The sequence below is a fragment of the Phyllopteryx taeniolatus genome, chromosome 4 (assembly GCF_024500385.1).
Source record: "Phyllopteryx taeniolatus isolate TA_2022b chromosome 4, UOR_Ptae_1.2, whole genome shotgun sequence".
NCBI lineage: Eukaryota > Metazoa > Chordata > Actinopteri > Syngnathiformes > Syngnathidae > Phyllopteryx > Phyllopteryx taeniolatus.
Window position 1 is genome coordinate 13,052,218 of NC_084505.1, and position 14,384 is coordinate 13,066,601.

The 14,384-nt window shown below is 40.6% G+C and overlaps 1 protein-coding gene across 8 annotated transcripts in view; it reads left to right on the plus strand.

The window, feature by feature from the left end:
• The window catches only part of grk4 (G protein-coupled receptor kinase 4), a 69,600-nt gene that overhangs the window by 29,347 nt on the left and 25,869 nt on the right, over nt 1–14,384 (plus strand). For 6 of the 8 annotated variants that reach the window (XM_061769638.1, XM_061769636.1, XM_061769639.1 and 3 more), the window contains 3 exons: nt 4,995–5,107; nt 11,421–11,498; nt 11,611–11,711. In XM_061769638.1, the coding sequence (XP_061625622.1) occupies nt 4,995–5,107; nt 11,421–11,498; nt 11,611–11,711 (292 nt within the window). Of the gene's footprint in view, nt 1–4,994; nt 5,108–11,420; nt 11,499–11,610; nt 11,712–14,384 lie in introns of those variants that run through there. The other 2 variants (XM_061769640.1, XM_061769641.1) reach the window with 2 other exon arrangements.

Here is a 14,384-nt window from a genome sequence, read left to right on the forward strand (position 1 = left end):
TTTGAGGATCAATGATGTAAGGCAATACCCGAGGGATAGTACAATGAACTTCAATACAGGAGATTTGCTCTGTGAACATTTGCTCATAACATGTAAAACACAGCAGCCAGTGCAAAGAGAGGCAATAAAAGCTACAGTCTCTACAATCTTCTACTTGCTTATCAGGGTTACCTTAGACCTTATGACCATGTGAATGAGTTAGTGTAATAAGTGGTGTGCTGAAGCGCAGAGGGAATGCTGGGTAATAAACTGCAGATGGGGAGAGCTGTTGCAAAGATTTGATTTACAATCCAGGTTGTTTCTTTAGGTGTCACCCCTCAGACATTTTCATCCTCTGCTTCCTCTTCAATCCTCTGTACACACGTGTGGATGTTGTCATTAGTGTTTACGGCCTTATTTTGTTTTGATATATTTATAAATTGCCTGTATTTTTTTAGCTTGTGACATGAAAATTATTGGGCCTCTTCCTATTTTGGTACTGGTGGGTTTACAGTTCATTTGGCCATAAATTGGTCCTAATAAATATATTATTTTTTTCTTCCTATTTCTGTAATAACTGCGAGCTTTCTTTTGTGTAGGCTATTTTAAATAAATTTCCCTCAGCACGACCAATGAAGTTGTTTAAATTGGATTCAATTTCAATGATTTCTGAATTATTTGGAAGTTGACATGAATTCAATTTATTTATATAGCGCCAAATAAACAAAAGAAGTTGTCTCAGCACACTTCACATGGAGCATGTCAAAGACCACACTCCTCACTCATTAAAAGACCAACTGAACCCCACATGAGCACGCACTAGGTGACGGAGGCAAGGAAAAACTCCCTCTTGGAAAGAAACCTCAAGCAGACCCGAGACTTGTTGTAGGGCGGCCATCAGTCTCGACTGATTGTTTTCGAGAGTGGAAAAGGAGAGAGACAGAAACAAAAGAAAGCCATTTCCACAAAGCAGACTTGAACTTGTCAGGAGTTGCCTTGATCCTCAAGGGTTGATTAAAGCATGTCGTGTGAGAAGGTACTGCAGATGGAGGGATCCCCTTTTCAGGAAGACCAGGCTGACCCAGTCATTCGCAGCAGAATCTTCCACAGCAGTACCTCCACGGAAGTGGTCCACCTCAGGTCTTGTCCCAGTTGGTCGGTGCAGAATCCATACAGCAACAGCCTCAGATTTGGTCATCGTCACCTCGCCCCCTTTCTGAGCAGGAGTGCAGGGGGGAGGAGAGAGGAGAAGTAGCAGTAAAACAGGCCTGTATTTTAACTAAATGCCAAAGTGTAAAAAGTTTTAAGTTAAGATTTCTACTGAGGTAGTAGCGCTAATATCCACGGGTAGTGCTTTCCAGAGTATTGGAGACCAAATAGGAAGTGCTCTAGCACCTGTGGACTTCTTTCTGGCTGTTCACCAAAAGACCAGCATGTTGCGGACCAAGATTTCGGGGCGACATCGGAGGATGCTAAGCCATGTAATATTTTATGCGTACGTAATAAAACCTTAAAAATCACATCTCAAGTGGCCTGGGAGCCCATGTAATTTGGCCATTATCGGAGTATATGATCAAACTTTCTTGTCCTCGTCAAGTCTTGCTGCAGCATTTTGTTCTAACAGCAGGCTTTTAATACTACACATGGGAAGACCAGAGAGCAGCACTTTACAAAAGTCGAGGCGAGATGTAACAAATACATCAACTATGATCTCTGAACCACTAGCAGATCGGATGGGCCGTATTTTAGCAATATTGCAGAGATGAGAAAACACAGTTTTGGTCATATTCTTGTGCATTTGAAAGGGAAGAATTGAGTCAAATATAAGATAAGATTTTTTGCTGAGTCACTTTGAATAATGGTACTTTTGTCAAAAATCATTATGATCTCCTTAAACAATCAACAGCTCAGTTTTCTGATGGTTAAGAAGCAAAAGGTTAGTGAACATCCATTGTTTAATCTTAATTAGACATGCCTCCAGATTACAGCAATCGCATGGGTTAGTTTTAATGGCATGTATAGATGGGTATTATCTGCATAACAGCGATAGCTAATCGTATGATATCGCCAAGCGGCAGCATATAAATGCTGAACAAAAGAGGTCCAAGTACCCATCCCTGCAGGATTCCGCAAGTGACATTACAATACTCAGAGGTCACATTACCATGGATTACACATTGTCCTCTCAAAGAGTTTAGATCTAAACCAAGAAAGTGCTGAGCCTGTAATACCGATACATGTTTCAAGGTGATCTAGAAGTATTTTGCTATATAATCGACGGTATTAAAGGCTACGTTGAGGTCGAGTATTAATAGTATTCATGAGGTGTCACAGTCAGTCTGAGGCTAGTAAATGATTATTCTTCACTTTTGCAAGGGCCATTTCAGTATATTTTTCTGCCCTGAATCCGGATTGAAAAAGTTTACTACATTGCTAGAGGCCAAGCTGTTGTGCTACGTTTCTTTTCAAGAATTTTCTAAATTAATGGGAGATTTTACACTGGCCTATAATGGCAAAAACTCTCAGGGTCAAGGTTGGTTCTTTTGAGTAAGGGTCACATAACGACAGTCTTGAAAGCTGGAAGGGGAGTGCTGGTACAGGGTCCGACACCAACGGTGGCCCGGGGCCACCTCACCACTGTCTCGGGCCACCACCTACGTATAGAGGCTGGCCTGCTTGGGCCAATAGAAATTTCTAAGTTCTCAAAGATTTTCGCCTGCCCAAAATGGCCCAAAAGTGCATTTTCAGTTGCAGACTGAAATACTTTTATCACCAAAACATCCCGTCTGCAACAGGATGTTATGATGACGCAAGGAAAAACCACGACTGGCTGACTGGCTAAATGAGCACGAATTAGCCTCAAGTCGATAGCCGAAGCTAATGCTGCTAGCATTAATAGAGTCATAAGACCGGCAGTGGGACAACGAAATGGCAGCAAGCGACAAGGGCAGCAAACAAAGCCTCATCTCCAGATTATTATGTCCAAATATGTGCGGAGAACAACTGTGTGTAAACGAGGACTTAATTCATCAAAATATTAAGGCAACGCACGCCATCCATAACCTTAACACTTTATGAAACTGTTGTAGCACTTGCCGAACTTTGGCATAATTTGGCATACGGCCGGTGTGTGTCAATCATAGGTATCATAAAAACATGGTTATTTATCTCTATGGAGTAAGTAACCAAAAATGTCTTCACATGAAAATGGTCAAAGGCGCAAACAATTTTGCGGAACGCTGCCTTTATATGAAAAATACTGTATATTGTGCATTATATTTTTGTACCAGTATTTATTTATTTCAAGGCTAGCCCCTTGGGATGCATCATCTAATTTTCAAGAGAGTAATTTCATCACATACAGATAATCACAAGTACCGGTATACAAAATAGTACCCATCGATCCATTCTCTACACCACATCCTGTTCGGGGTCGCTGGAGCCTATCCTAGCTATCTATGGGCGAGAGGCGGGGTACACCCTGAACTGGTCGCCAGTCAATCGCAGGGGACATATATAAACTGAGAATCATTCAGTCTCACATTCACGCTGTTACTGAGTGGGGACTGAACCCACGCTGCCTGCACGGAAGTCAGGCGAATGTACCACTACATCAGTGACATACAAAATAATAAAGGTAAATCAAAATCATAATGCGCGCGCGCACACACAGACAATGCCCCCTAAGTTTAGCCTCCCACCAACCAGCCAATATTTTACAATATGCATGTACATGTATATTAATATATAATATATGTAGTGTGCACAACATCAAAACACCTGATTGTGGGAATATCAGGAAGTAAATATTTTAGTAATTTTGATTTTAACTATTATTTTAAGCATTATTATTATTATTATTTTGTGATTGCAATGCCTTCATTTTAGTGAGGTTATTAGAGCGTAATCATCATGAATCCAATTCTACTAATAAATTCTTAAAGGGGCTTAAATAATACAGCATAAAGATAAATAGGAAATAATCACTCAAATTTAACGTATTATATCATGACAGGGCCACCACAACTTGGCTCATCGGGCCACCACTCACAAAGGCTTAACGTCGGACCCTGTTGTACATTTACAATATTTAAGATGGAATTTCCTAAGGTTAAAAACAGCTCTTTAACGGGTTTTCAAGAAAGAGGGTCGAGCAAGCACGTTGTCTGTTTTGCCGCACTAACGGGTTTTGTCAGTCTGTCAAGGCATACTTCCTCAAGATGAGAGAGGTTAGCCAGACAGTTATCCGCCTTAGTGCTGATATTAATCTACTTGATCGAAGAATTCAACCGGGCTTGAGGCAAAGTGTCCTTAATCTCGTTCCTAATGAGGTAAAAAAAAATAAAGCAAAATTTTAATTGGATGAAATCATCAGCTGAAAATGGAGAGTTGCTGGAAGTAGGCTGCTGTTGGGCTAGCATTGCTTCTGTGTCAAATAAGTGTTTAGGGTTATTTTTATTTAAGACATTCTGGGGAAATAATTACTTTTAGCTTGTTTGTATTTGAAACAATCCCCCCCATGCCTAACAGAAAACCTCAAGAAGAAGAAGACCTTGATTGTTTAAGTGCTCAGGTTTCATCTGTGAACCAAGAAGTCTTATAACACTTTTTAAGTTCTTAATGCTGCTATGGTGTCGAGGGCGTTACACAGAGCCACATTAAAATAATTTGTGATATTATCAGTAAGACCCACATAGGAAGACAGTCTGCTCATCGGTGCTATTTGCCCCCAGAATTTTCCTAGAAGTAATAATAAAATTGTGTTGTGTATACCCCCATGAGACATTGACACTTTAGATTGAGGTAACAATGTGTTTTTTAGGCCTGAACACCATATAAAGCACGGGAGACAAAGCGTAACCATCACACAAAAGAAAAAATATAGCAACTGCAAAATTGTGTAACCAAAGCATGAAAATGACTTTTCTTTATTTTGGATCTGAATGTCTTGTGTAATGTTACAAAAACATATTAATTTTCATTTCTCCCTGTGTTTACCCATCTCTTCCTCTCAGAGAGGGACTATACTAGTCTATGTGAGAAGCAGCCTATTGGTCGGCTTCTATTTCGTCAGTACTGTGACACCAGGCCAGAGCTGAAGCGCTGCATCGAATTCATGGACGCCGTGGTAAGATTTTGGAAAACCTAATTTTTCTTTCATTTTTTTCACACACGTTTGTCTCTTGGCTTCCACATCTGTGTTCCCGCCTTTGGGATGAATAGTGAGAAAAGTGGGATCCCTGTCCTTTCCCTGGCTTTCTTGGCAATAATATTGGGTGTTGGTTAGGGTTAGGGGGGGTCAATGAAGGAGGTGATTAGTGATATAGACAGGCTGTCAGAGAGCAGACCCCTCCTCTTCCTCCATGCACTCATCCGTGAGGTCAAGCCCACGTCAGTTCAGCGAGCAGGCAAACACAGGCCCGAGACCGTGTCTCTGCCCCGGAGCTATGCCGCAAACGAAAACAAGAGCAAATCATGCTTATTTAAAAAGAACATACATCTTGTTTTACGCTTGGCACCCATGCACTGAGATGCCTGCACCCAGTGAAGTAATTTTTCATGACTCACACGACTAACGACTTCATGTCATATGCATGTTGCATATATTACCCAAATTAGTCGGCCTTATGCTGGCGAAAAACTACACAACAAATTTCCTGGCTAGTATCTTTCAGTGATATTACATTTTATGGACGTATATCGGTACCTAGGGGTGTTTGATGTGACACAGCACTGAATTTATCGTCTTAGTTTACGAGACGGCAGAAACGCTCACGCTGTGAATTTGTATTATGATTACAGGCTGTAATTCCAGATTACATGCTTTACAGTAGTGTTGAACCCTACTGACCAATCACATGGAAGTTCAGCCACCCCCTTCAGTCAATCAAATCTGCATGTCAGGCCGTAATCACTGATTGCGCATAGCCCAGACAGAGAAGAGAAGAAACGTAGCAGGGGAGATAGAGACTCAGCGTCGAAGTTGAGTTGAAGAAAAGTAATTAAACATTTGGAACAAACTGCGCTTCAAATGGAACGGTCAGTGTCATATTTGTTTAAACTTCTCAGTGGGAAGTTCTTACTGCGAGCCCTTTATAAAAATGTGCATATGTGAAATGCCATTATGAAACAAAACAAAGGTTTTGAACAAACATAAGCTCTAAAACGACTCTGTTGTTGATTAAAAGATGTAATAACTTCACTGTTGTGTCAAAGATGCCAAACAGAAAAGGGCAACTCAAACGGTATTTTTCTTAACTTGAGCACTTTATTTGAACACTTATAACTTTCTCTTTTTATTTAGTTGCTCTTATTGTGAAGTGCAGCCCTACTTTTATCTGGTAAATGAGAGAACATTACACAGTTGTGGTTATATTTTTGATTACCAGGGTAGAATTTGTAAGAGGTGTACGATTCTTTATTATGCTCTATTGTTATTATGCCAGTGGCATTAAAAAAAAAAAATACGATACTAGTGTTTATCGTAAACATTTTTGGGAAAATATATCTTTCTAAAAAAACTGCTATCGTAGCAGGCGTAAAAATATGCTGAGCAAGAGCAATGGATAAAAAAATATTGTGCAAACAGTATAAAAGGTAGAGTAATATATGTAATAAAAATCTGCAATAGTGGAACTGCAAAGCAAGAACCGTGACGTAGCGGAGGATTACCGTATCTGTATTCCGTGATGATAAATTGCAGGGACTCATTGTTCCAGGGCTGGGACTCATTATTTCCATGCCATGTGCATCCCGGGATTCACATAGTCTCAAGTGTAAAATGATCTATGTAACAATATAACATTAAGAACATAAACAACAAATTTAAATACGGTACCTAGATTTTAACTGGAAAGCTGTAAAAACATATATGTTTTGCTTTAGTCTTATTTCATTTTTGTTCATATTCCTCTAAAAGGAACTTTATAATTGCATTTTGCGACTGTCGTCGTTTCGGCACTGGGCTTGTATCTCTGGAGTTTTGTGTGCTGTTGTAGAAGATGGTTGTCTTGTCGTGTACCGATGGAGGAAAAGGCATCTGGTTATTTATAATGTTGACCAGACCTTGTGTGTTTCGCAAAACCGATTTTGGACGAGGATATTTGAACACTAAGCTAACGGCTTCACGACGATGAACTGCTGCATTACATGAGTGATTATCAGCTACAGCTTATCTGTATGGAGCGCGAACGTCACAGTATACTCAGAAACGACATTACTATCCACGCCACATTAACTGCGAAGCTTCTGAATGTGACTTAGCTGTCTAATAATTCTTTCTAATAGTTCATAAAATGCAGTACATTGTCGTGAAGTCAGTTTAATGTGAATTTGATTTTAAGTGATATCCCATTGTAAATCCATATCGTTCAATATCATGTATGCTTCAACTCTTGTGGGAAGGCTCCAAGGTTCAGGAATGAATTTATGGGACGTTTTGCCTATTCTTCCGGGATCATATTTGTGAGGTCACAATCTGGTGTTGGACGAGAAAGCCTGGCTCAGTCCACTCGAAATCAACCCACATTTGTTTTATCTGGTTGAGGGCCTGACTCTGTGCAGGTCAGTCAGGTTCATCCATCCATCCATCCATCCATCCATTTTCTGAGCCGCTACTCCTCACTAGGCACGCGGGCGTGCTGGAGCCTATCCCAGCTATCATCGGGCAGGAGGCGGGGTACGCCCTGAACTGGTTGCCAGCCAATCGCAGGGCACATACAAACAAACAACCATTCACACTCACATTCACACCTACAGGCAATTTAGAGTTGTCAGTTAACCTAACATGCATGTTTTTGGCATGTGGGAGGAAACCGGAGTGCCCGGAGAAAACCCACACAGGCAGGGCCGGGGATTGAACCCCGGTTCTCAGAACTGTGAGGCAGACGCTCTAACCAGTCGTTCACCGTGCCGCCAGTCAGGTTCATTCTTACCAAATTCTCTAATCCTAGTCCTTGGACCTTGATCTTTGCACCGGTGCACAGTTATGTTGGAACAGGAAAGGGTAATCCCCAAACTGTTTGACTGTCCAAAATCTCTTGGTATGCTGAAACATTCAGAGTTCCTTTCACTGGAGCTCAGGGACTAATATTTTGGACATTTCCAACTTTGTAGGTAACAGTTTGGAGATGGCCCCTTCTCCTCGATTGATTGTCCTCAGCCGCCGCGGTGCGGCCACAGCAATTGCAGGACACTTCTGTCAGTCTTTGTGCATGTAAAATGGTATCAATTTACTTGCATGTATCCTCAGGCACAAACCCCTAGGACTATTTCACTGGGTGTGGGGTCACGCACTTACTGAAACAAATAACTAATGAATATGCAAATCGCTTGTGTATCCCCTCACTTATACTCTCGTCCTGTAGACTTTTTTAATTTACATAATTAATGCCACCACACTTCAGTTGTACAGCCGGGTTCACGACCCTTGTCCTGCATGCTTCTTCTCCTGTTCTTGTCCTGTTCTATCTTGTCTTGTCCTTCCCTCACAGGGTCTAGTACTACAGCCCCATGCAACACTCATAGTTAATGTATCATTGTTGTAGATAATGTAATGATTTACTTCTCTCATCCTGTTAACAATTAGTGCTTTGTCTTTTGTCTTTGTTTCTCTCTCCCTTCCTGAAACTTTGTTCTGTTCGACTGATCAAGTCTGATTCTCAATAAGCCTCAATTATAATACCACAGCGGAAGCTCAAAACTCCACTGTGACACAGTAAAACTGTTCCGGCATAAAAGGGATACAGATTTTCCATTCTACTTGACCTAACAGCCTAACAGGACAAAAAAAAAAAAGGAGATGGTCCCTTCTTGTTCCAAACTGACTGTGCATCAGTGCCTAAATCCAGGTTCATGAAGACACTGATGAGAAAGTTTGATGTGGATGAACTTGACTGGTCAGCACAATACTGACCTCAACCCTATAGAACACTTTTGGATGAATTAGAGCGGAGACTGAGAGCCAGGCCTCGGTATTCAGTGTATATCAGTGTGTAACTTCACAAATGCGCTCCTGGAAAAATGGCCATAAATTCCCATAAACACACTCCTAAATGTTGTGGAAAACATTCCCAGAAGACTTTAAGCTGTTGTAACTGCAGAGGGTGCACCAATGTCATATTAAACGCTATGGATTAGTAATAGGATGTCACTTAAAATTATGTGAATCAAGGCAGGTGAGCGAATACTTTTGGCAATATAGTATAACAGCTTCCGAAGACGGAAGTATCATTGTCATCAGCGCATGCACACAGACATTTTGCAAGCATTTTCCGCTTTCGTTTTCTTTGCCGCATGCGCAAAGGTACGTTTACGTCAGAGAACTTTAAAATGTCTTTGAAAAACCTAACGAAATGCAAATTATGCAGATAATACTTCAATATTTGAGCACGGATAGCAGCAATTCTGGGGTGCATATTATGAATAGGTAGAAGGAAAATTTAGCTGCGGAAGTGTGATTTTGGGGTGCGAATTATACTTGAGTGTATTATACACGAGAAATTAAAATATGTAGTTTCTCTATCCACATTAATTTTGCAAGTGAATCACTGATCTATAGTTGGTACGGAAAGTATTCAGACCCCCTTAAATTTCTCACTCTTTGTTATATTGTAGCCATTTGCTAAAATCATTTAAGTTTGTGTTTGATTATACTGATTGGACTTGATTAGGAAAGCCACACACCTCTCTATATAAGACCTTACAGCTCACAGTGCTTGTCAGAGCAAATGAGAATCATGAGGTCAAAGGAACCACCTGAAGAGCTCAAGAGACAGAATTGTGGCAAGGCACTGATCTGGCCACGGTTACAAAAAAACATTCTGCTGCACTTAAGGTTCCTAAGAGCACAGTGGCCTCCATAATCCTGAAATGGAAGACGTTTGGGACGATCAGAACCCTTCCTAGAGCTGGCCGTCCGGCCAAACTGAGCAATTTGTGGGAGAAGTGCCTTGGTGAGAGAGGTAAAGAGGAACCCATAGATCACTGTGGCTGAGCTCCAGAGATGCAGTCAGGAGATGAGAGAAAGTTCTAGAAAGTCAACCATCACTGCAGCCCTCCACCAGTCGGGGCTTTATGGCAGAGTGGTCCGACGGAAGGACTCCAAGATGGTGAGAAATAAGATTCTCTGGTCTGATGAGACCAAGATAGAACTTTATGGCCTTAATTCTAAGCGGTATGTGTGGAGAAAACCATGCACTGAGCATCACCTGTCAAATACAGTCCCAGCAGTGAAGCATGGTGGTGGCAGCATCATGCTGTGGGTTTTTTTTTTCAGCTGTAGGAACAGGACGACTGGTTGCAATCGAAGGAAAGATGAATGCGGCCAGGTAAAGGGACATCCTGGACGAAAACCTTCTCCAGAGTGCTCAGGACCTCAGACTCACCTTCCAACAAGACAATGACCCTAAGCACAAAGCTAAAATAATGAAGGAGTGGCTTCAGAACAACTCTGTGATTGTGCTTGAATGGCCCAGCCAGAGCCCTGACTTAAAAGGAATGGCAGAGGATTTGCAAAACCAGGTGTGAAAAACTTGTTGCATCATTCCCAAAAAGACTCATGGCTGTATTAGCTCAAAAGGCTGCTTCTACTAAATACTGAGAAAAGGGTCTGAATACTTATGGCTGTTTGATATTTCAGTTTTTCTTTTTTAATAAATCTGCAAAAAATTCAACAATTCTGTTTTTTTCTCTCAATATGGGGTGCTGTGTGTACATTAATTAGGAAAACAATAAAATGGCTGCAATATAACAGAGTGAAAATTTTAATACTTTCCGTATCCACTGTATATAAAAAATAAAATACTAATTACAGTGAAAGGAAAAACGGCACCATTTTGTGAGTCTCTCACACACCACAGTGAAGAGTTGGTACTGCAAATCGTGGTTCTCAGTACTAAGACTTAACCATCTTTGACTTTCTTTCGCAGGCCTTTACTTGTGCAGTATTAATTCTAATTTAAAAGCAGCTTTAATAAAATTGTACAGTGTATGCTCAGCTTCACGCTGGAAAAATGCATTACACTTATATAGCAATTTTCATAATACTCAAGACGCTTCACAATTTCACTCATTATTCATTCACTATTGATGCAGATGATGCAGGAGTCACCATTTTTCATGTACAGCCCTTTGGTGGAAAACAAAGCCAGATCATGATTTTCAGTTCTGTTCCATTTTTTGGAAATGTAACTGGATAATCTAAAAAAAAAAAAAAAAAAAACATTCTAAACTGTGCCAGTTGTAAAACCACAGTGGCTTCTCCCGCTGCTGCTATGTGAGGGCGCGCTCAGTGTGACTTTTCTTTCATTTCCTATGAACCTCTCCTCTCTCTTCCGGCCTTTTAATGTAGTCATTTGCCCTTATCTGTAGAGGTATTGTAGATGTTTGTGTTAGCGTGGGTTCTTCTGATGTGTGTGCTTAAGCTTGTGTTCTCCTCACAGGCCACGTATCAGTTAGCTCCTGATGAGAAGCGGAGGGACTGCGGATTGAATGTTTTAGACACTTACTTCAATAACGGGGTAATACACGCTCATACTCAAAACAGCCATGCCGCATGGGTGACGGGTGTATGCCTGGCTCTTGTGTTTTGCCCATTTTCACAGCACATTCTCTTTCTGTTCCCCTTTCAAGTCGGCAGCCCATCTGCCTGGCGTACCTCAAGATGTGGTCGCTGGGTGCCGGGAGAGACTTGAACAGAGTCCTTGTAAGGAGCTCTTCAATGACTGCACCAAGTAAGTCGCATCTTCTCGTCATGTACGACCCTTTGGTTGACTTTTTTAAAACTGTGCATGGGTCGAACTGAATTTCCCATTTTAGAATGGATCTGCGCTTGTAATGAAAGGAATGTTTGTCAGAGGCTTTCTTTATGACGAGTCTGGGCCGTCACAGCTTAGTGGCAACAGCAGAACTGCTCTCCTTCACTGTGTGTTTGCACACTGTTCTGTGTGCATCCTGTCACTAGTGATGATGAGGCAGCTGGCACCTGGTGCGCAGTTTTACACACATACACCCACAAAGACTTGCAGATGAAAAGTGATTGAAAAGGGGGAAAAAGTTTATTGGGCAAAGAGATCATCCGGATGGCTGGCATGAAAACAACTGCAGCCTCAGTGTTCGTATACATGCACACAAACACACACACTTGCAGGTGTTTCAGCTGCCGGCGCTGCAAGCCAGGAGGAGCAAACAGACCAGGGATTATAAGACTGAACTTGCTTCTCACCACATGGCTTGATTTGGAATTCATCATGCTTGTTTCACTTGCTAAAATTTCCTCTCATTTGTATTAGGAGTGTCCCGATCCAACTTTTTCACTTCCGATCCGATACCAATATCAGTCTGATCCGATATCAGGAATGATCATACATGCATTACTGAATTTGCAGTATGGAATGTTATAAAAAGCTTGATGAAGTGATATTACTCAGAGAGAACAATAATCAGCAGCGGTAGGTATGAGAAAAACTGACCCATTTATTATTAACCAATGGGTTAGTTACATAAAGTAACTTTAAAAATAAGAATGTACTGCAATTGAATAAAATGTATAACAATTATATTAGGAAATCCTGGAAAATAAATTCAATAAAACTTCAATAAAACAAAAAATTGCAACCACCAAATAAACATAAGAATATTCTACATTTGAATAGATTAAATAAAACATAAATTAGAAAACCATGAAAAATAATCTGAATAAATAAATACAAAGTATGCTTTTAAAGTGCTAAATAATTAAATTCAAGTTTTTTTTTTTTTCTTTACTGTCAACATATGGTGAGAACATCATTTTCTTTCTCCACATGTGTGACAATACACTTGAACTTCCTAAAGCAACTGGCGTAAGCTGGATAGAAGTGCTGAAGCGGAGCATGGAATAGACGTATAAGAGTGGTAAAATCAGAGATTTTAGATCCGATCCGATCCTTGTTTTTTTACACACATCGGACCGAGTTTCGATCTCAAAGGTCGGATCGGGACACCCCTAGTTATATTGCCTGTTTGTATGTGGTTATACAGCATTTCTGTACCAATATTCAATATTTTGAGATATAAGTCCCGCAAGTTTGATGCTAATTTTCGTTCGCTCGTCAATGGTGATTTTCATTCATTGTGTGTTAGCTGTGAGCTAGCAAATTTTGTGGACAAAAACGAAGAAAGAAACGAAGGCAGTGATGTATTTGAAAATTCAGTAGGTGTAATTATTTTGTTTACTTTTAAAGCTAACTTAAAGTGGAGTGTCAATACACAACTTTAAACATGCAACATTTACTCTTACTCCTTGCTACTAGTTTGCAAGCCTTTGCAAGCTGTTGTTGTGATCACGTGGATTCTAGTCCGATCTAGTCCGATCCCATACTCGTTTTTTGCTGACATCGGACCGATTTTTAATCAAAAAAATCAGATCGGGACACTCTTAATTTGTATACCACGATGACACCAATACTCAGGAAACTTTGTCAGGTTTACTTTTCTGATTATGTATACACTAGTAAATTGTATTTTAACACATTTCCATTCTCATTTTGGCTCCTTGGATCATCAATAATCAATGAAAAAAAATCGATTAATTTCTGTCGGGAGTAACATGGATGTTACTCTGCTTTTCCCATCCATACTGTCTGCCATTTCACTGTATTGTCATACTAAGAGAAAATTGAGGTTAAACCTCAAATTCCTTGCTTTGTGGGTAGGGTTGTCTCTTTAATCTTCCAGTGTTCCAGCCAAATTCAAGACAACTACAGGATGACATTAATTTAAACTAGCCATAAAATAGCTCACAATAAAATCCTTGTGATTTATTGATGTCATTGCAGTTCTGATGATTAAGCGACTAATGGCATAATTTCTCTATAATCTCGTACAATATACAGTGGACACGGAAAGTATTCAGACCCCCTGAAATTTTTCACACTCTTATATTGCAGCCATTTGCTAAAATAATTTAAGTTAATTTCCCCCCCTCATTAATGTACACACACCACCCCATATTGACAGATTTGAATTTTTCCAGAAAAAGAAAAACTGAAATATCACACAGCCATAAGTATTCAGACCCTTTGCTCAGTATTTAGTAGAAGCAGCTTTTTGAGCTAATACAGCCACGAGTCTTTTTGGGAATGATGCAACAAGTGTTTCAAATCTGGATTTGGGGTTCATGTGCCATTCCTCATTGCAGATCCTCTCCAGTTCTGTCAGGTTGTATGGTGAACGTTGGTGGGCAGCCATTTTCAGGTCTCTCCAGAGATCCGCAATTGGATTTAAGTCAGGGCTCTGGGTGGGCCATTCACGCACAGTCACGGAGTTGTTCTGAAGCCACTCCTTTGTTATTTTAACTGTGTGCTTAGGGTCATTGTCTTGTTGGAAGGTGAGCATTTGGCCCAGTCTTAGGTCCTGAACACTGG